The following is a 21,845-nucleotide window of genomic DNA, read 5'->3' on the forward strand; positions in this document are numbered from 1 at the left end:
GCTCTACCCCACTGGAGCCATTCCCCTGAGAAATACTTACCTTGGGCCTCCTTGGAGAAAGCGTCAGTGCCACGCTTGGATCTGGATCTGGTACTCGGGGTGGCATCCCTCCCCTGGCCATAGATGTCTGACCTGCCGTCCTTGCCGCCTCTCCTGCTGCCAAGATGACTTGGGGGCTCTTGGCTCCAGTCTTCGTGCAGAGTCACCCCTCCGCTCCCTCTGCTGTCTCCTCCCAGTGGCTGCCCCAAGCCTCTGCCCTCCTCTGCTCCCCTTCTCTTTGCTGTCCCAGCCTCCACCCCTGACTGTCTCAGGGACCTGCTTCTGAGCTGGCCAGGCCTTCTGTCTGACCCACCACACTCTTCTGCTCCCCATCCCTCATATTCCTTTTGGGCACCTGGACCCTGGGCCTTGTCATTCTCAGCCTCCAGGGACCCTCTTTCTCCTCTATGTCCTTTGTCTGGCTGAAAGCCCATGCCCTGGATGCCCCCTGATCTGTCTACAGAGTCTTTTCTGCCAAAGGGCCCATCTAGGCTATTCCAGGCTCCCTGAGGCCCTAAATCCCCAGGTTTTTGGGTGAAGCCATTCTCCCTATAAGTGGAATTCTCTTCCTCCAGGACACCTGAGTCCCCTGGGCCAATAGACCTGCCCCTTCCAGGACCTGACCCTTTGCTATCCAGGAACCATGGGCCTTGACGCCCACCAGCTCCTTCTTGGCCCGGAGCACCCTTCCTGCTCCTGGAGCCATCATGGGTCCCACTGAAAGTGGGATCTTTCTCCTGCAGAGATCTGGAAGCTCTGGAACCTGGGGACTGATTCCCAGCACCTGTGCTACCTTGGCCAAATCCCTGGTCTTCCCTGTCTAGGGCCCCAGTGTGGCTTACACCTTGTCCATCAGCAGAACCTGATGCTGACTTATTCCTTTCCCCAGGCATCCGGTTGCTGTCCAGAACCTGGCCTGTACCCACTGAACTCCTCCATGCAGCTCCCATCCTTCTGCCTTCCACCTGTGAGTCCCCACCTCCCCGAGGTGCAAATCCCCCAAGACCAGCTGCTCTACCCCTGTCTGATGTTCCTGGGCCTGCTTTCCAGAAGTCCTGCTCATGTCCACATTCCACAGCAGCCACATCTGCCCAGGTCTCACCCTCCATTGCGCCCTGACCATCAGGAAACCCAGAAGCCCCCATACCCCCTGCTTGATCTGCAGACCCACCCTCCCTACTGGGAGGCTCTCTGCCCCCAGGAGACCCTGGGATTCCAGCAGCATCTTGCCACTCTCTGACACCTGATTTTCCCATAGAGCCGACAGCCCCCGGCGCCTCAGGGACCCCTGAGGTTCCAGAGCCCCCGAGACCCTTCCTGGAGTCCTGCCCATCTGAAAGACTCTGTGACCCTCCTTGAATCCCCAACACCCCTGCGCCCGAAGGGTCGTCCCTGCATGCTGCACCATCTGTAGTTGCTGGCATCCCCGTCGTCCTAGAGCCCAGTCCTGGATGTGCCCCTTTCAAATGCCTCATTCCTCTGCCCCTCTCTGAGCCATCTTTGGAGTTTGTGCCACCATCAGCCCCTTCTGACGCTGTCCAGTATCTTGACCCTTGCCCTATGGCTTCTTGGTCTCTGGGTACACCCTCATCCCCCACTCCAGCCTGTGTGCCTGTTACTCTGAAACTCCCTGAACCATCTCTGTAGCCCACCTCACCTTCTGACCCCATTTTTTCAGATACCCTTGAGCCTCCCCTATAATCTGCCTCATTTCCTGACCCCAGTCCCTCAGTACCCCCCAAATCACCCCTATAGCCTGCTTCACCCCCTGACCAGATTCTGCCAGAACTTCCCAAACCATCCTTATAACCTGCCTCATCCCCTAACCCGATTCTCCCAGAACCCCCCAGACCATCCCTATAATCTGCCTCACCCCCTGATTTGATTCTCCCAGAAACCCCCAAACCATCCTTATAACCAGGCTCATCTCCTGACCCCATTCTCCCAGAACCCCCCAAGCCATCCTCATAGCCTGCCTTACCCCCTGACTCCATTCTCCCAGAACTCCCCAAGCCGTCCCCATAACCTGCTTCACCCTTTGACCGAATTCTTTCAGAATTTCCCAAGCCATCCCCATAGCCTGCCTTACCCCCTGAACCCATTCTCCCAGAACCCTCCAAGCCATCACCATAGCCGGCCTTACCCCCTGACCCCATTCTCCCAGAACACTCCAAGCCATCCCCTAAGCCTGCCTTACCCCCTGACCCCATTCTCCCAGAACCCTCCAAGCCATCCCCATAGCCTGCCTTACCCCCTGACCCCATTTTCCCAGAACCCTCCAAGCCATCCCCATAGCCTGCCTTACCCCCTGACCCCATTTTCCCAGAACCCTCCAAGCCATCCCCATAGCCTGCCTTACCCCCTGAACCCATTCTCCCAGAACCCTCCAAGCCATCACCATAGCCGGCCTTACCCCCTGACCCCATTCTCCCAGAACCCTCCAAGCCATCCCCTAAGCCTGCCTTACCCCCTGACCCCATTCTCCCAGAACCCTCCAAGCCATCCCCATAGCCTGCCTTACCCCCTGACCCCATTCTCCCAGAACCCTCCAAGCCATCCCCATAGCCTGCCTTACCCCTTGACCCCATTCTCCCAGAACCCTCCAAGCCATCCCCATAGCCTGCCTTACCCCCTGACCCCATTCTCCCAGAACCCTCCAAGCCATCCCCATAGCCTGCCTTACCCCCTGACCCCATTCTCCCAGAACCCTCCAAGCCATCCCCATAGCCTGCCTTACCCCCTGACCCCATTCTCCCAGAACCCTCCAAGCCATCCCCTAAGCCTGCCTTACCCCCTGACCCCATTCTCCCAGAACCCTCCAAGCCATCCCCATAGCCTGCCTTACCCCCTGACCCCATTCTCCCAGAACCCTCCAAGCCATCCCCTAAGCCTGCCTTACCCCCTGACCCCATTCTCCCAGAACCCTCCAAGCCATCCCCTAAGCCTGCCTTACCCCCTGACCCCATTCTCCCAGAACCTTCCAAGCCATCCCCATAGCCTGCCTTACCCCCTGACCCCATTCTCCCAGAACCCTCCAAACCATCCCCTAAGCCTGCCTTACCCCCTGACCCCATTCTCCCAGAACCTTCCAAGCCATCCCCATAGCCTGCCTTACCCCCTGACCCCATTCTCCCAGAATCCTCCAAGCCATCCCCATAGCCTGCCTTACCCCCTGACCCCATTCTCCCAGAACCCCCCAAGCCATCCCCATAGCCTGCCTTACCCCCTGACCCCATTCTCCCAGAACCCTCCAAGCCATCCCCATAGCCTGCCTTACCCCCTGACCCCATTCTCCCAGAATCCTCCAAGCCATCCCCATAGCCTGCCTTACCCCCTGACCCCATTCTCCCAGAACCCCCCAAGCCATCCCCATAGCCTGCCTTACCCCCTGACCCCATTCTCCCAGAACCCCCCAAGCCATCCCCATAGCCTGCCTTACCCCCTGACCCCATTCTCCCAGAACCCTCCAAGCCATCCCCATAGCCTGCCTTACCCCCTGACCCCATTCTCCCAGAACCCTCCAAGCCATCCCCATAGCCTGCCTTACCCCCTGACCCCATTCTCCCAGAACCCTCCAAGCCATCCCCTAAGCCTGCCTTACCCCCTGACCCCATTCTCCCAGAACCTTCCAAGCCATCCCCATAGCCTGCCTTACCCCCTGACCCCATTCTCCCAGAATCCTCCAAGCCATCCCCATAGCCTGCCTTACCCCCTGACTCCATTCTCCCAGAACCCCCCAAGCCATCCCCATAGCCTGCCTTACCCCCTGACCCCATTCTCCCAGAACCCTCCAAGCCATCCCCATAGCCTGCCTTACCCCCTGACCCCATTCTCCCAGAACCCTCCAAGCCATCCCCATAGCCTGCCTTACCCCCTGACCCCATTCTCCCAGAATCCTCCAAGCCATCCCCATAGCCTGCCTTACCCCCTGACCCCATTCTCCCAGAACCCCCCAAGCCATCCCCATAGCCTGCCTTACCCCCTGACCCCATTCTCCCAGAACCCCCCAAGCCATCCCCATAGCCTGCCTTACCCCCTGACCCCATTCTCCCAGAACCCCCCAAGCCATCCCCATAGCCTGCCTTACCCCTTGACCCCATTCCCCCAGAATCCTCCAAGCCATCATCATAACCTGACCCGATTCTCCCAGAACCCTCCAAGCCACCCTTATAACCTGCCCCACCCCCCATCCTCATTCTCCCAGAACCCCCCAAGTCATCCCCATAACCTGCCTCACCCTCTGACCCCATTCTTCCAGAACCCCCCAGACCATCCCTATAACCTATTTCACCCTCTGACCCAATTCTCCCAGAACCCCCCAAACCATCCTTATAACCTTCCCCACCCCCCATTCCCATTCTCCCAGAACCCTCCAAGCCATCCCCATAACCTGTATCACCCTGTGACCCCATTCTCCCAGAACTTCCCAAACCATCCTTATAACCTGCCTCACCCCCCATCCTCATTCTCCCAGGATCCCTGAAGCCTTCCCCATAACCTGCCTCACCCCCTGACCCCATTTTCCCAGAACCCCCCAGACCATCCCTATAACCTATCTCACCCCCTGACCCCATTCTCCCAGAACCCCCTAAGCCATCCCCATAACCTGCCTCACCCCCTGACCCCAATTTCCCAGAACCCCCCAGACCATCTCTATAACCTATCTCACCCCCTGACCCCATTCTCCCAGAACCCCCTAAGCCATCCCCATAACCTGCCTCACCCCCTGACCCCATTCTCCCAGAACCCCCTAAGCCATCCCCATAACCTGCCTCACCCCCTGACCCCATTTTCCCAGAACCCCCCAGACCATCCTTATAACCTATCTCACCCCCTGACCCAATTCTCCCAGAACCCTCCAAACCATCCTTATGATCTGCCTTACCCACTGAACCCATTCCCTCAGGAGCTCCCAGATCTTTCCTATAGCCCACCTCGTCTACAAGCCCTATTCCCCCAGAGGGCCCAATACTATCCTTATAACCTGCCTCACCCCCTGGCCCGATCCCCCCAGGCCCAAGACCCCCTGACCTTTCTCCATAAGCTGTTCTCCTTCCAATTTGCTGAGGCTCTCGAATTCCTGATCCACCCCCATAACCCGGCACATCACCAGAGCCATAATCCCCCTGGCTCTTGGAACTGGCCCCAGCATGAGGAGCTAGTGCCTCAGGGAACCTGGTATCATCCCAATGACCAGCTCCAGCTCCAGAGGCCCTAGCACCAAGGTCCCTGGTCCTATCCCCATCATTCACTTTGCCTCCTGCCTTCAGATACCCTGGCTCCATGGCTCCTGCTCCCCCAGAGCCATCTTCATGGCCTCCTTCTCCAAAGGCCCCCAGAGACCCCGAGGCTCTGAAGTCCCCATAGTCTCCAGTCTGACCCCAGGGTCTTATTCTTCCAGAGACCCCTGGTTCTGCTTCCGCATGTCCCTCCCCAACAGTCTCCACTGTTGTAGAGGCCCCGTGGCCACCTCTACCTACAGACCCCACTGTCCCAGGACTCCCTAGGCCACCATGAGAATGATGCCTTCCCCCAGGGCCAGTATCCCCTTGGCCTCTGGATGCATCCCTGGCCTCTGGATGTATCCTGGCTTCATCCATGGGCCCTCTTTCAGGGCTACCTGAGCCACTCTTGAGACTAGCAAGTTTCCCAGACCCCCTTATTGCAGGACCAGAACCATCTTTGTTTCCAGACCACATTTCCCCAGGTACCCCTGAGCCATGCATATAACCACCCCCTTCCTCAGACTCTGTTCCCCCGGGTGTCCCAGAGGCAACTCTACAACCAGTGCCATGACCAGATCCCATTTCTCCTGACGTCGCTGAGCCATCACTATAACCAGCCGCATTTTCAAGACCTAGTTCCCTGGCATACCCTAAGCCACCACCATACCTAGATCCTATTCTCCTTGCACCTCCTAAGCCATCCTCATAGCCTGTCTCACCTCTGGGTCTTTGTCCTCTGGAGGCCCCTGACCCATTCCAGAAGTCTGGTTCAGAACCTGTTGTCCCTGGACCTCTTAACCCATCAGGGTCTCCTAGTGTCCTCCCAGACCCCTGAGCACCCAGGCTTGGAGACCCAATTAGCCTGTGGCTTCTGGTATCCACCCCCTGACCAGATCTCATCAGTCCAGCCCCTTGGGCACCACCCACACCACCATCCCCTACACTAGACCCCAACATTCCAGGCCCATGGTGAGCCCCAGTTTTGCTGAGGCTGGACCCTGTGTCATCCCAAGGACCTGTGCTCTCAGACTCTATTCTGCCACTACCCTCTGCTCCCCACTGCCCTGCTGTCCAGCTTTGTGAATACTGGAGGCTTCCGGAGTCATGCCCTGCCTCACCCAAGCCCCCTGCTGTCTCCTGGCCCTCCCTTCCCCGGAGTCCCTGTAGGCCCTTTTCCCAGCCCCCAGGACCTCCTGGGCCCCCAGGGCTAGTTTTGTAGCCCTTTCCCCCACCCACAGACTTCCCTGGGCCACGATCATCTGCCTGTAGTGAACCCTCAGTTTTGTCCTCAGGCCCCTCTCGTCCCAGGAGGAATTTTCTGCTACCAGATATTGATGATTCCTGGAAGTTCTTTCCTAGAGATTCCTCTGGCCCCCAGAAACCCCTTGCTTCCCCATTATGAGCATCTCTACCTCCCTGAGAGCCCCAGGACTCAGGGCCTATGCCTGCCTTGGAGCTAGAAGCTCTCTCTCCAGAGTACTCCTGGGCCCCAGGACCACCTGCCCTATGACTGTCTCTGGCTTCCCCCAGGTCAGTCCCACTACCCCACACTGCCCTTGTTGCTCCTTTCTGCCTTTCCCTGCTCCGATCACCCCCTCCCTCCACCTCACCCAGGCTTCCCTCCTGCAAAATCTCCATCATTTCCTCTTCTGACCAAGAGCCCACAGGACCAGACTGGGATCCCCTCAGAGCTGTCTTTCCTCTCCCAGGTCCCAGATGAGCACTGCAGAGTTGTTCCTGGCTATGCCTGTCCAGGGCACTCTGATGATCTTCTCTGTATTCCTTTCCTTCCCCACCGCTTCCCAGGCCTCCAACCTGAGAGTGCCTGGACTCAGCCTCCCAGCCTCCTGCTGTCCTACCACATCTGTGCCCATCACTGTCCCTGCCGTGATCTTGCTGTTGACCTTCCATGAGGCCCAAACCTGATTCCAGGCCTTCTCCCTGTGGATAGGGGCTCCCTGGAAGGCTTCTGTCCCAGCCTCCCTCCCTGTGCAGCTGATTTTCCCCAGGGGGAGTGACTGTGTATCCCTCTGCTTCCAGAAAGCCCTTTCTTGCCCGTCCAGGGCCCCAGGCTGAGCCAGCTGCCCCTTCACCCTCCATCAAGGAATAGCCATGCCCACCAAGGCCACCTGTCTCCGAGCCAGCTGTGAGCTGTAGCTCAGAAGCAGGCCTGGCCCCATTAAGGGAGCCCTCCAGGGGGCCCTGTTCTCTGGGTTTCCCTCCCTTGCCACCGACGCTCCTGGAATCTTCTGCTTCTGAAGTCTGGGCTCCTTTTGCTTTCAGCTGGTGGTCATCACTTGTGGTCATAAGGCCTTTATCCTTCCCAGCTTTGGTGAGAGGTCAATGGCCCCACAGAGAGACAAAAGAAAAGACCCGTTACATCAGGCCAAGGCACCTGTCTGACCCCAACTGCTTTGACTGACCTTCAGGTTCCCTAGTAGAGAAAAACCTGACCATCTCAGAAGCCAGGGTGTGCCAGCTCACTGATAGATGAATCCTATCACCACCTCCCCCAGCCCTCAAGCCACAGACCATCCCGCTGTTGCCATGTGCTTCATGAGGATTTTTGGAGAAAACACATAACCCCAAACTCATCTCCTTATCAAACTGCCACGAGCAGTTGCATGGTTTTTAAAAGATCTATTTGCCCTACCATCTGCCTTACAAATGCCCAGTTTAGTTTCCTGAGATCACCTCGAGCCCACATCCCTAGGGGGAGTTAAGGGTGTTCTTTGGCCTAACCCAGGGACTTCTCACCCATACTGAACTTGGGCCAAGCGCTGGCCAGGACCCTCAGGCCATCTTGGATCTGCACCCCCAGAGTAATTCCAGAGGCCTCGTGGAGGAGATATAGCTGAGGTCGACCCGGCTGGCAGTGAAGGGCCTACATCACAACAGCTCAGGAATAGATCTCGGGAGCCTTCCTCATTCTCTGACAGGGAAGGAATCCTCAAAAGCAAATGACTGACCAAAGGGAGCCCCTACTCCTGACCTTCTCCATGCCCTCCTCGGCCCCGAGGCTTGCCTTGGTAGAGGCAGGGAAAGACAGAGGTGTGAACCACTCACCTTCAACCACCAGCCAGGCGCTAGAGCTGTGGAACCCAGTGCCTAGCGAGTAGAGGCCCATGTCTGAGAAATGGGCCCCCCTTACCACCAGACGGTGGGTCAGCCCATCAGGAGACACAGACACTTCATATTTGTTGCTGAGTTGGAGTGGCCGGTGCCGGAAATTCCAGGTGGCATTGGGGCAGGGATTGGAGAGAACACACTCGAAGACGGCATCACCCTGCTCTTCACAGTGGGCCTCGGCCAGCGGGACCACCACTTTGGCGGGGATGGCTGTCCGGGAGGTAGGAATGGGGGTGTCAGCTTGGCAACATGACGCAGTGTGACCTGACACGGTGGGGCTGCTTGGTCAGAAGCCCAGGTTCAGACCAGCTCAGCCACAAACCCCCTGTGTCATCTTGGGCAGGTCACCTCCTTACCCCAGGTGACAGTCCCCCCCCCCTATAAAATGAGGGATTATAATTAGGTTATGAATAGTAAGACTGTTTTCAGCTCTGGAATTCTATAATCCTAAATCCAGAAATTGTATCTCGGGGTAAGATGGGTACGTGAAGAAAACCTATATGCTGACTGCCGGTGCTTTATATATGTTATCTTATGAATTCTTGTGACCACTTCCAAGGTAGGTATTATTATTTCCTTTTTATAGGAAAGGAAACAGAGGCTTCAGAAGTTCAACGATTTGCCCCAGTTTTACCCAACCAAGAGGCAACCCGGTCAGAATTCACACCCAGGTCTGGCTGATTCCAAAGCCCCTGCGCCTCTCCCCTATACCAGGCGTATGCCCAGGCATACCAGAGATCTCATGCCCTCTTTTTTCTCAACCTTGATTTAGAACCATGTTCTTTACACTCTATCTGCCCAAAGCTTTCTTCTCCAGTCTCTCCTCCTCCCAGGAAGCCTCTGGAGCTGTCAAGTGCTTCGGTGGAGGGGGGCGGGGGTGGTGATGGTGGAGATTGCATACACAGCTACTTGTGGGATGGGGCAGAGTTTGATGAGGGAGGAAGGGACAGTTCCCAGGTGAGGTGTAGGCACTAGAGGCAGGGAAGGAAGAGGTCTGTACGGGGCACAAGTGTGCCTAACTTGGGTAGAGCTTCTTGCTGGGGGGGTCTGGGAAGTGAGAGTCTGCATCAGAAAGGAGTGATGAGGAGGAGTGGTGTTAATTTGGACCTAATCTGGAAATAATTGGTTGCTGCAGAAGGTCTGTGAGCAGGGGTATGGCATGGATGTTGTATGTCTGTGGCTGGAACTCAGCACCAAGAGAACATAGACCTTGGACCAAGACTTTTGGAAAGCAGAGATCACTTCAGTTTAACATCTGGGTGTATCTTCCTCTTCTGAACAGTCTTTGCAAGGCAGGGGTAGGGGGCACATCACATTTCTCTTCCCCCCAACCATGGCATGAGCCCCCCTCCTTACGGGTCTCCCCCATTCGAACTTCTGAGGAGAAGAGCACCCACCGCCAGCATCCAGTTCCGTGGAGAAGACTTCCACATCCTCCACCTTGACCTGGTAAATACCAGCATCCTCAGGATGCAGGTCCCGGATCTGGAAGTGGTAGCGTTTCCCCAGCTGCCGCAGACAGTGCTTGAAATGGTTGTCGAAGCCGTAGGGGATCATCTCACCATCCTGAGGCAGAGAAAGGAAGAGGAGGGTTCAGGGCCTCAGCGGGTCCCCAGGACCTCCTGCCCCAACCCCACTCTGACAGCTTTCTCCCACTGGCCCAGGCACCAGACAGCATATTGTTGGAACCACACGGGGGATGGGAGGGGGACAGGGGCAGGGGGTGGAGAGCAGGGCTCAGAGGCCTTGAGAACAGGGAATGCAAGGTGAAGGGGAATAAATGTCCTAGGAGTGTCCTTGACTCTCACCATGGAGTAAATAATCTGTAAGTGTTACCCAAGAGGCACCTGAGAGTGGGAGATCTCAGCTGAGATTGAGTAGAGCAACTACCAAGCAGCCTGAGGGGGTTAGCAGGGGGCAGGGAGGCACCACCAGGAGCCCGGGGCGGGGGGAGGGGGGGGGGGAGGGGGGGCGGATGCAGCACATTCATTCCCAGAGGGGCACGAGAGAGTTCTATCAGATACCCTCAGGGCTCTACAAAACCTAGTACTCTATACCCACGCCCACTTTAGCTAAAGCCTGGATAGATTTGCTATGTGCCAGATACTAATAATAGCTCATCTTCGGTTGTCTACTGTGTGCCAGGCACTGTTTTAGGTACTTGGGGCGCATCAGTGAATACAACAAAGATTCCTGCCCCCAGGGAGCTAAAATTCTACGAGGGACACAGACAAACAACCAATATCATAAGCAGGCAATATAACGTATATTAGAAAGAGATAGAACTAGGGAAAAAAAGAAAAGAGAGAGGAGGGTACAGATTCAGGAAGGCAGGATGGGGTTGGGGGGGCACAGCAGTGTCACACAAGGTGGCCAGGGGAAGCCCAGCTGCGGGGAAGACCATGGACGTGACAGGCAGCAGGACCAGTTGGAGCAGGGACACCGAGGCGAGCCCAGGGGAGGGGGGAGGGGGCAGGAGGAGAACAGAGCTAAGAGAAGGGGTAAATCATATATAATCTCATTCATCTTTTAATCGTGCCATGAGATAGGTCCTACATGACCCTCACTTTACATGTGAGGACCCCGAGGCACAGGGACGGTAAGCATCTTGCCCGGGGTCCCACAGCCAGTAAGTGGTGGAGCCAGGATGAGTCTGACCATAGAACTAGAATTGCTGTGCTCTGTTTCCTCCCCCAACACACACCTCTGCCCCAGTTCCCACTTTGTTGACAGGCGGTTACTATTGGAGCCCATGCAAGGATGTGTCAGATCTCTGGAGAGAGAGCTAGATGGATGGGGGTGCAGAATTGGATGGGGGACTTCTCAGAATCCTGTTTTAACCCCCGCCTCCGCCTGTCCCCATGCCCTGGCTGGAGAACCTGGCTGCGTAACGAGAGGTAAGAGCACTCTGCGAACTGTCCACACCGAAGTTTGACCTCACCCGAACCAGGAATTCCATACGATGCAGGACTCACCATCTGTGGACCTGAATTGCTCCCAGAGGAGAACCCGTGGGCCCCTATTTCCTCCCCGCCCAGGACCTGCAGCATCCCTGCCAGATCCCTCCCCCTTCAATGGCTCCTTCGGCCTCACCTTATACAGGTAAATCTTGCTCCCAGAATACTTGAGGTCCAGCTCCAGGTCAAACGTTGCGACCCCCTCCTTGCTGACCTTGATGTGTCTCAGGTTGGAGATGGTGTTGACATACTAGGGAAGACAAACCCGCCGGGGGAGCTGTCTGAGCTCTCTAATCAGGGCACTCCAAACCCGCAGACCCCAGCCCCCCACGGCCCCACTGGAGCATGCATTTGCCCATTTTACAGGTGGGAAGAAATTTTCCAAGGGCATCAGGTCAGCAAGGAAAGCGAGAAAGGACCCCAGGTGTCCAAGTGCTCTGAGAACCTGGGGGGGCTTTTCTGTTCATCTGTTATTCCGTACAATAAAAATTTAGTTGAGCTCCCACTGTGTGCAAAGCCCTGTGATAAGGTCAGTGAGAAAGCTTGGAGAACAGAAACTGAGTCCCAGGATGTTTGATGAACCACCTTCAAAAATGATAAAATACTATTTTCAGGATGATGGAAACTAGTTGTTTTGCATTTCCAGAAGACAAAATCAGACCGATGCTATAGTTAGGTTAAATCCAGGGCAGAAGTTCCTGCAGTTTATAGGACACTGTGGAATTCCCTCCACTGGAAGCTTTTAGAAATAAGACAGGTATCCAAGGTCTGGGGAGGCTGAGAGCTGACCGGAAGCCCTTGCAGCACCGGGCTGGGTGCCTTAAGGACCTTCCCTCGTTCATCCTCTCACTAAGCCTAAGAGGCAGGTATGTCTAGAACACCCATTTTACAAATAAGGAAACCAAGACACGGAGGCCCTAACTTTCCCAAAGCCCCAGATTTTAGTAAGTATCAGAGCCAGATTTTAAAGCCAAGTCGTGGACTTTGAGGCCTGGGTCCTTGGCCCGACACCGGGGTTGGGGGGGTACGGTGCGGACGAGGGCGGGTCCTCCACCAAGCCCAGCTCCAGGAGGGGGCGCCCGCGAGGCACCGGGCTGCGGCCCAGGAGAGGGTACCTGGGCCATCTTGTCCTCGTGTTCCTTGCGCATCTCCCGCAGCTTGCGCAGCATGCCGCGGTAGTCCACGATGCCGTACTTCAGGCAGATGCGCTCGTAGTCCTTGCGGTCGGCCGTCATCAGCAGCTGCCACACCTGCTCCAGGTCCGGCTTTTTCTTGGTGGGAGGTGGGGCCCTGGGGAGCAGGGTGGGCGGGTCAGAGGCCAGAGGAGCCCTGGGGGAGCCCCAGGAGCTGGTCTCCCGGGCCTGCCCCCCCACCCCTGCCCCCGCGAGGGGCCCGTGGGGAGCTGCTCTCTCTGCCCTGGAAGAAAGGGACAGGGAAGCTGGGCTCTGGGACTGACCACTGTCAGGACACGATGGACCCAGAGATGGGTGCGTCCGCCTTCTCCCCACAGTGCAAACTTGCTCGCAGGAGAAACACCACTCCTAACAACTTTTTTTGTGTGTATTTCTGAGAAAGATGCGCAGGGCGGGGGAAAGGGGGAGAGTGCAGATTATTCTGTTACTTTAACACTTCTTTAAAAATATCATTGTTCTAGCGGAGCATCCCATTTTACAAAGGAGTAAATCAGGACCCAGACAGGAGAGATGATTAAGGACATAGAGCTTAAAGGCGGCGGAGCTCCCAGGTCAGTCCTCCACCTCCTCTCATTGGCCACCTGCAGTCTAGCTTCTTAGCCGGTGGAGTGGAGAGCTGAGCCTGGCTTGCCCATGGAAGTAGCAGGGAGCCTTCACCCCTGCCCCTGGACGGGCCCAGACCCACCTCTTTTTCAGGAGATTTCGGTAGTCCATCAACTCCTTCCTGAGGTCTAGAAAAGGAGCAGGAATGAGGCCCCAAGCCCAGGATGGGATGCCCAGGGGCTAACACGGGGCTATTCCGTAGCGATGGGGGTAGGGTGGGGTGGGCAGTCTGAGGACCTGTGGTCCATGGGTGACAGCCAAGCTTTTGAACAGGCTCTCCTGGGGACTGGTTATGCTCCATAAGGTAAGGGTTTGGCCAGGTAGGGAGCACCAGACAAGGAGTAGCCCATTCCCCCAATCCCAAGGAGATTTCTGGCCACCCTTCCACCTACCCTCCTGGGGTTCCTTGTGCCTCTTCCGATTCTTCCGAAAGCCAACTGGACCATCAGGAGGAGAGGAGGGAGTTAATGTGGACAGATGGGGAGAGAAACAAGACACATTGGTGGTCTTCCTGAGAGCCAGCTGAGTGCCAGGGCCCTGCCCTCTCCACTGACCTCCAAGTCACAGCAAGGGCTCAGCAAGAGGGCTCAATAGGGCGGATGGTCTGTCTGTCATAAGCTTTGGCGCCCCAGAGCCTTAGCATGATGGAGGTGGAACTCACCTGATTATCATCGCATGCAGGGGAGGCCCACTGACATGGCTGCAGGGACAGGGAGGTGGCAGAAGTGAGTGAGGTGACCGTGGGTGACGGCACACTGAACTGTCTCTGGAGGGGCTCTTCCGGCACCTGGGAGCTGCCGTTTCGGGGTATAGGCCAGTGTTGCCAAAGAAGTCAGACACTGCCGTTTGGCTGACCCTGCAGCCATTCCCAATCCTCGTCCTCATCACCTATCCACTCCCACTAGTAGGAAGGAGGCCGGAAAAGCTAAATACTGGCTTCCCTTGCAACTAGGAGTGGCCGTGTGAGTGACACGGTTCTGGCCAATGAGATATAAACAGAAGTCTCCAAGGACTTTCTGAGAATGCTTTGGCTTTCTTGATAAGAGGGCCAGATGTACCCGGTGCCTCTGTCTGTGGATTCAGTGTGGGTCTGCAGCAGTTGTCTTATGACTCTGAGGAGATAAACCAGCCTCTTCGGGTAGCAGAGCAGTGAGACAGGAAGAGTCCGGCTGTCCCGTGACAGCCCTGAGCTGTGGTTTGATCCCTGGACTCTGACCTCAGGACTTCTTATCATGTGACATGCTCAAGTGTCTATTTCTTGGGCTATTCGTAGTAGGGTTTTCTGTTACTTGTATACAGTATAGCCAATTGAAAGACTATATCTGCTTTCTCAAGAGACATGTACCTTCCTGTTATTACGCGTGGACAAGTAACTTAAAATTTGGAAACACTGTGCAAGCCAAAGCAAGCAAACCGACCCCACATATCTGACTGTCACCTCTGACATAAGCCTGTACAAAGGATCCTTTGTACAGTGGAGAACTGAGGCCCAGAGAAGAAAATGAAGCCCATTGAAGGAGTGAGCAGAAGGTTCAGGACCAGACACCAACCTCCAGCTCCTGCCCTCATTCCAAGGGTTTAAGAGAATATCATCCAGAGCCTCTGCCGTGGGGCATCTGCTGAGTGTGCGCCTTTTAAACCAGATGCAGAGTTAGCGCAGAAGTGGGTAAAGCCAAGGGCTCTGGCACCAGATGGGGCAGCAGCCTTGGTGTCCCTCTCTCCTTTTACCCCACCAGCTGCACAGCCTCTGAGGTCTCTGAGGGGAAAAGCAGGGCCAACATCCAAGCACTGACGAGACAGGAAGAGGGGGAGGGGGACGGGCCCACCTTCGATGACCATGAGCCTAGTGGAGCACGTGGCTTCTCCGTACATGTTCACTGCTGTGCACCGGTACACGTCTGTGTCCTCACCCGTCAGCTTGTTGATCTGCAGAGAGGCCAAGGCCAGGGGAACGGGGCTAGCACCTCCCTTTCCTCCACTTACTGGACATGGCTATAGGTGTATAAAGGTGAACCAGACACAGCCCTTTCCTTGCGGAGCCCCCAGCCTTCATCAAGAAAGTCAGACCCCAATTCAAAGAGCTGGATCATGACAGAGAGCAGATGTACCAGCTCTCTGCCATCAGAGGCAACGTGGCATAGCAGAAAAAGCTCGCGTGGTTTTTTTCGGATCGGATGGATCTGGGACTGAATATCATCTCTGTCATATGTTATGGGCTACGGCACCTTGGGTATATTACTTCACCTCTTTGAACCTTTGTTTCTTAGAAGGTGAGGATAACATCTCAAAAAGTAGTGAATGGTCAGGATTGAGTTATATAATCTATGTCAAATGTGTAGCCCAAGGCCCAGCGCATAGTAGGTGTTCCATGACTGGTAGCTGTAATTATTACCCATATTGGCCGGCATTGACAGAGCGCTCCCTGGAGGCCAGGACTGAATAGACACTTTACATCAACCTTTTGTATTCATAACAACACCGTAAAGTAAGTACCGTTATCACCCCCATGTTACAGGAGAGGAAACAGAGGTACAAAAACAGAGAAGTAAGTAACTTTCCAAGGCCAAGGTGGTGGGCCTGGGATCGGAAGCCAGGCTGTCACACTCCAGAGCTGGAATTCTTAAGCTCCAGCCTCCGCCACCTGCCAGGGTATCAGCAGAGGTACCCGCAAGGCAGCCAGATCCACATCTGGCTCAGGCGACCTGGAGCCACAGGATGGAGCTGATTGGACTCATCCCCAACTGGGACCATCTCCTACTCCTCTGGGGATTGGAGGCCACCAGGGAGACCTTCGAGGGGACAGGAAGAAATGAGTAGACCTGGGTCAGGGGGAGAACTCAGATCTTACCTGTAGCACGTGCTCCTTGCTGCCAGGGGCAGAGGAGATCTCGTACTTGCTGGAGTTACTGAGGTTACCTTTGGTGCACTGCCAATGCACTTTGGGTCTGGGCTCCCCACAGACCACGGCCCGAAAGATGGCATTTTTCCCTGGGGCAGGAAAAGTGGTCAAAAGATTGGCAGGTTAGGGGAGGGGTGACAGTGTACTTTATTGAGATTTTCATTTATGTTACTTTCACTGCTTTAGGCATTTCAACTGCCCAATCCAAAAAGGGTGTCAGGCCTTGGTGCCCTTGACTCCAAGGCTCTTATGATGCCAGGCGGAGAGCAGGAATTTCCAGACAATGCCTGCTTGGCTTCTGTATCACAGAGTGTGGCTAGACTGTCCATGTGGAAGGGGAAGCAAGCAGGCTTGGGGTGGAAGGGGGTATTTCTTTGCAAGTGGGTAAGGAAAGGAGTCTGAAGGATTCTCCCAAGACTGGGAAGGGGATGAGTCTTTTGTAGGTTCCATGTCCACTCTCGAGGTGGGATGGTCCCGAGACACAGGGTTCCAGCCTCAGAAAAGCGCCCGAGCTCCATGTTTGGCCTGGAAGGCTGGGCACTGCGTACCCTCAAGGAATGCCTTGGGCTCCTGCCAGGAACATCTCAGTAGAGATCAGTGAGGAGTGAAGATCCAAGGGCCCTCCCCAGTGATGAAAGACAATTTCTCATGACTTTGTTGAGTGGTGACTTAAAGTCAGATTTAGAAAAATAAAGTGCCATTCTTTTTCTTATACCGGAATGTCGTAAACTCAAGGTATTGCAGGAAGCTGTGTTGGGAGAAGAACACCAATTCTCATCCCTTCCCCCTAAAGCCTTTGCTGCCATCACTTTCCTGGGCACTTTTCTCACACGGCTCAAATTAACTTATTTTATTTTATTTTATTTTATTTTATTTTATTTTATTTTATTAAGAGAGAGAGTGCAAGCGGGAGACGGGCAGGAGAGAGGGAGAGAGAGAATCCCAAGCAGGCTCTGTGCTTGGCTCAGAGCCCAACGCAGGGCTTGATTTCACCACCATATCACAACCTGAGCTGAAGTCAAGAGCCGGGCGCTAACCAACTGAACCACCCAGGAGCCCCTTAACTCCTTTTTATAGTGTCTACAGTGGCTGCTCAGAGGCAGGGAGAGGGGAGGGCGCTAAGAAACACCACCACCGTTCCCGCTCCACGGTTAGCATCCCCCAATCTTATTCCCAAATATTTCTTGTTTCAGCATACCGTAGTATGTCTTCACTCCCTTTCTTCGTTCGGCTCCCCAGGTCCCTTGCCCTTCGGGGGACCCAGGCAGGCAGGCACCGCACAAGTATAAGGAAACACGGCATGGCCTGGTGCTGGACTTGGGGGCTGGGAAGCAGGCTGGGAAGGACAGCGCCCAAGCCCCCTCCCCTGCACACACCCTCAGCAGCTCCCCTCCCAGGTCTCACCTTCCTGCAGCGCCATGGGGACGGGCTTCTGCTGGAAGTCTGGGGTGCTGAAGCCTTCGGGGATCTCCTCCACCAGCTGCCGGATGCTCACCCCATGAAGGCGGGATTTCTTGAGGGGCTTCCCTGGGAAAGGTGGGGGAAAGGGAGATGAGCCCTTCCTACTCTTCCTCGTGGGTGGCCCTTCGACACAATGGAGCACCGACCCAGGCACCCAAGGACCATGAACCCCTCCTCACTATCCTACCAGGGGGCAGGACTATCTCCCAGAGCTCCTGCCTGTGAGCAGGGCGTTTGAATTTTCTAGTGGAATCTGACAGTCCTCCAGCAGTGTGAATGGAGCCCCTGGGAAGCGGGCAGGGAGCACCCAGGGAAGACCCTGGGAGCGTCATGGGGGTAAAGCTGGAGAAGGGAGAATGTGAAGGGGTTCCCCCTGGGGGGCTTTATTCAGGAAAACAAGTTAAAACCCAAAGCCGAGACTAAAAAGAGCCAAGAGACAGGTGAAGTCCCAAAGACCTCTGAGCCCTATCCTTCCCTCCTCTCCACCCAGTGAGAAGCCCAGATGAGGGGCAGGGCAGGGGAGGGGAGGTCAGCTTTTCTCTCACCTGCCATAGTTTGGGTGCCTCTTTGGTTACCGAGGGTGGCAGCTGATCTCCTGAGAACAGAAGACAGAATTGTTTATGAGAGGTGCAGGCTGGTCTTACCCCATCTCTCCCACACCATCGGGGCATCAGTCGCTGTCTGGCATGGGAGCTGGGTAGAGTTGTTGTCCCTGAGAGCTTCTCTAACCCCACCTAATGACACCGATTTGTGTCCTGCAATTCCCTGCCCAGAGACAGGGAGAGGGCAGGTTGGTGCTTGGTTGTACCTTTCCCAGGTAATGGAGACCACAGGGCTGAGCCTGTAACTGGTGAGCTTGTAACAGCCTGAGCTGGTGGCTTGGCCTTTGAGTGCGTCCCCAGGCCTGATGGCCACTCAGAGGGTGAGACATAACCTGCCCGAAGCTCAGGGAAAACAAATTCCTGGCATTTGGGATTCCTTTAGCTATTTAGTGGACGGCCCCCTCTTGATTTTGGAATGTCAGTTTTCCAGGGATATTCTCTGGGACTCCTGGCTCCTCCCCTAACTCTGAGATTTTCTAGCAGGACCCAGCAGCCTTCTGCCTCCCACCCTCAACCAATCTGGAATCTTACTGATGACCAGATCTGCAGGGGGGAATCCCTTAGTTGTCTGTTCTTCAGCTCTTTTTGACCCAGGCTGACAGGATCCTCATAAATCCATCTGGCCCCCCTCTGAAGCCAGTGAGTTATAGTGTCAGGTGACCAAAATGTTCTCCAGCCTTTCGCAACCACCATTACCACTATCTCCCCCTGATTTCTTCACAATCGCCCCCTTCCATTATGGCTGATGGGGAGTGCCACCCAGGAGAGAGAGGGGGCTTGGTCCTGGGCTGGGATGAGAGCCTTGATGAGAGCCATGAATTGAAGGGCAGTGGGGGGGGGGGGATGTCTTGAAAGAATTCTCCAGCAGTTCCACCCCTGGTGCACTTGGCCCGTGGCCAAGGGGTTCCATTTTGAAGATGCCGTTCCCTTCCCAAAGAGCCTTGTGTTCAGGATAGAATCACACATGACAGAGCAAATTCTTCCCTCCAACTGACACTTCCATTTCACAACTGTCCACTTCTGGCCTCAAGGTGTCCCCTCTACAGCCCAGCGGCTGCCCCCCAGCGCGCTGGAATGCCATGGCGCGCCAACTGCGTTCTGGAGCGGTCACGGGGCCACAGCCGCTGCGCAGCAGGGAGTCATGAGGGAGGGCGAGGGATGATGGAGAGCAGCCGCCAATGGAGGAGGACGCAGCCGATCATGTGTGGCGGGAGCTGCAGGGGCCTGTGTCCCACCCGTTCCCCAGTCCCATGCCCTGGCACCTGTCTACGACCCCCACCCTGGAGTAGTCAGCGTTCAACAGGGACACCTTCGTTGTCATCTTCATTTTCATCACCCCCCGCGCCCATCACTCTCACCACCAGCTCTCAGTCCCTTACTCTGCTGTTTGTCACACATGAAGTGTAATGCTAACCGCTTCTCTCCCTCTGGCCTTCTGCCTTCAGGTCCCAGTTGAGAAGGGAGAGAGAATCAGAACCCCTACAGGAACTTAAGGGTCCGAGATTCGGCCACCTTGCCTTCTGCACCCCCATTCTCTCCAGGAAGCCAGATTTGGGACAAGGTTAGTGATAAACGGGCAAGAGATCTGCTTGGTTGGAGACTAGAGGGGTATTGTCTCAATCAGAGGGGAGGAGGAAGGAAATGAATTCTCTTCCCATGAATTCTCTTTGCCCTTTTGAGAAGAAATCCCAATTTTTCTCAGCACCAAAGAGCAGCCGTGTCATGCCCAGCCCATCATGACTCTCAGCCCTGGAGCCCAGGGCAGTGTCTCCTGGTCTGTCCTGGAACGATAGCCCTCAACACTGCTTGCCCCTGCCCCTACCTGCCGTCATCTTGCGTCTCTAGGTAGCTGCTGCCTCTACCTTCCAAACTGGTAGAATTGAGGCAGGAAGAGTCAAATGGGGTTTGTCTCAACTGCTTTGACCATGTTATTAATCAAGATGTAACAAGCCCCAGACCTGAAGTCCTTATTCTAGACAGCTAGTCAGATTTTTAACCTGATCATCATTTCACACTCTAAGCCAAACAGTGCCTGGAAAATCAGAGCCAGGACAAAACTGCTCAGACAGGACTCACTGAGATTCTCTCTTCCAAATATCCTGGAGTCCTCTAGAAGGGATTGTACAGGCACCCCAGGGTGGAATCAGCCAGCCAGCAAACGTGCCCCAGGCTGATCCCATGCCCACTGCCTGCCCCTTCCTGAGTAGAAAAGTTAGAGAGCATTCCAGCATCCCCATCTCTGCCCTGCTCTGCCATGGGTGGGCATCCAGGTACCCACTTACCTGGGCGCACCGCCGACCTCCAGCCTCCTGTCTGCTCCCTCCTCCCTGTTTCCAGCTGCTGCACACTGCTAAAGGCTCTGAATGGACTGCTGGTGGACAGACAGTGCCGGGAGCAGATGTAGGTCACTGCGGACGCCCCAGGCTCTCTCTGCCCCTCCCACTCACCCCGCCTCCCTCCTCCGGCTCCAGCTCAGGCTTGGCAGGGCAGCCCCCCTCCCCCAGGGTTAATGCCCTAGCCTCTGAGGAGGTCAGAGATGGAAGGGTCCTGTGACATCAGCTCATCCACCTCCTCGGTTTGCAGACCTGTAAGCTCTTAACCAGATTGGCTTGGTTAAGTTTGTTCCATTTGCCTCATTCAGATAACCCCTTTTAGTAGGGGTGGGGTGCCTCATCCAAAGCCCTAATTTTTCAGCTAAGCTGATCCCTTGAGACCCTTGACACCATAAGTCACACTAATACATAAAGCCACTGCCCTCTTGGGAATCACAACCCAAAGTGGCACCAAATAGGCGACAGACTTTGGGAACTAGACAAAAGGGCATGATCCCAAAGGCTGCACCGTGGAGGTGCACTTCAGTGACAGTGTGGGGCGGGGGGAAACCCTGGGAGTCCTACAGCCAGGAGGCTTGCTGGGAGAAAGTAAGTTTTCTTGGGATAGAAGGCGTGACCCAGCCAGCTGGGCTGGGGGCTGAAGGTGGCAGGCAGATGGTTGGGTTTTTGAGGATGTGTGGACAGAAAATGGGAATTGGGGCTAGGGTGGCTGGTAACATTTTCTTAAAAAAATTTTTTTTTAACGTTTATTTTTGAGGGAGAGAGAGAGAGACAGAGCATGAGCAGGAGAGGGGCAGAGAGAGAGGGAGACACACAACCCGAAGCAGGATCCAGGCTCCAAGCTGTCAGCACAGAGCCCAGCGTAGGGCTGGAACTCACAAGCTGTGAGATCATGACCTGAGCCGAAGTCGGACGCTCAACCAACTGAACCACCCGGGTGCCCCTGACGTATTTTCTTAAGGAGAGTGGAGGGGAAGCGAGGCCCAGAAGGAGATAAGATGAGAAGCCCACCTGGTCTGCTTTGAAAGAGCCACCTGCTGTCTCCTTGAGGACAGAGAACTGGTTTGCTGCCACCAATAAGCAATGATTGATCAAGAATTCAAGTGAGGTAGAAGGGAAATGGGGCTAATGTGTCCTTCAAGGGGAGGGCATTGGATATTTACATGTACTCATTAACACACTGCCAATTCTATAGGAGCTACCTCTGCATATGTTCTTAGAAGGGAGATGTTTGACTTCTTCCACTCCAGTGTGTGTGTGTGTGTGTGTGTGTGTGTGTGTGGACACACGCACATGCAGATGTATTTGTCGCTCTCTATGTTCCTAACGCTAGGTGTCAGAGGCTGGTGTTTCATTTATTCAAGAAGTATGTGTTGAACACCTGCCCTATGTCAGGTCCCAGGT

General features: G+C 55.3%; 1 protein-coding gene across 1 annotated transcript in view; it reads right to left on the reverse strand.

Annotated features, from left to right (window-relative positions):
* IGFN1 (immunoglobulin like and fibronectin type III domain containing 1) overlaps positions 1-20,482 on the reverse strand; it is a 33,518-nt gene extending 13,036 nt beyond the window's left edge. Inside the window, exons 1-12 of the mRNA XM_053909079.1 lie at positions 20,391-20,482; positions 18,052-18,101; positions 17,450-17,572; positions 15,995-16,134; positions 14,973-15,072; positions 13,539-13,583; positions 13,229-13,274; positions 12,466-12,640; positions 11,487-11,600; positions 9,791-9,959; positions 8,331-8,603; positions 41-7,591 (exon numbers count right to left, since the gene is read on the reverse strand). Of these exons, the coding sequence (XP_053765054.1) occupies positions 41-7,591; positions 8,331-8,603; positions 9,791-9,959; positions 11,487-11,600; positions 12,466-12,640; positions 13,229-13,274; positions 13,539-13,583; positions 14,973-15,072; positions 15,995-16,134; positions 17,450-17,572; positions 18,052-18,058 (8,743 nt within the window). The 5' untranslated portion in view covers positions 18,059-18,101; positions 20,391-20,482. The remainder of the gene's footprint in view (positions 1-40; positions 7,592-8,330; positions 8,604-9,790; positions 9,960-11,486; positions 11,601-12,465; positions 12,641-13,228; positions 13,275-13,538; positions 13,584-14,972; positions 15,073-15,994; positions 16,135-17,449; positions 17,573-18,051; positions 18,102-20,390) is intronic.
* Positions 20,483-21,845: the final 1,363 nt, after the last annotated feature.

Source organism: Panthera pardus, unplaced genomic scaffold, assembly GCF_024362965.1.
Source record: "Panthera pardus isolate Hobbes unplaced genomic scaffold, ASM2436296v1 HiC_scaffold_21, whole genome shotgun sequence".
Lineage (NCBI taxonomy): Eukaryota > Metazoa > Chordata > Mammalia > Carnivora > Felidae > Panthera > Panthera pardus.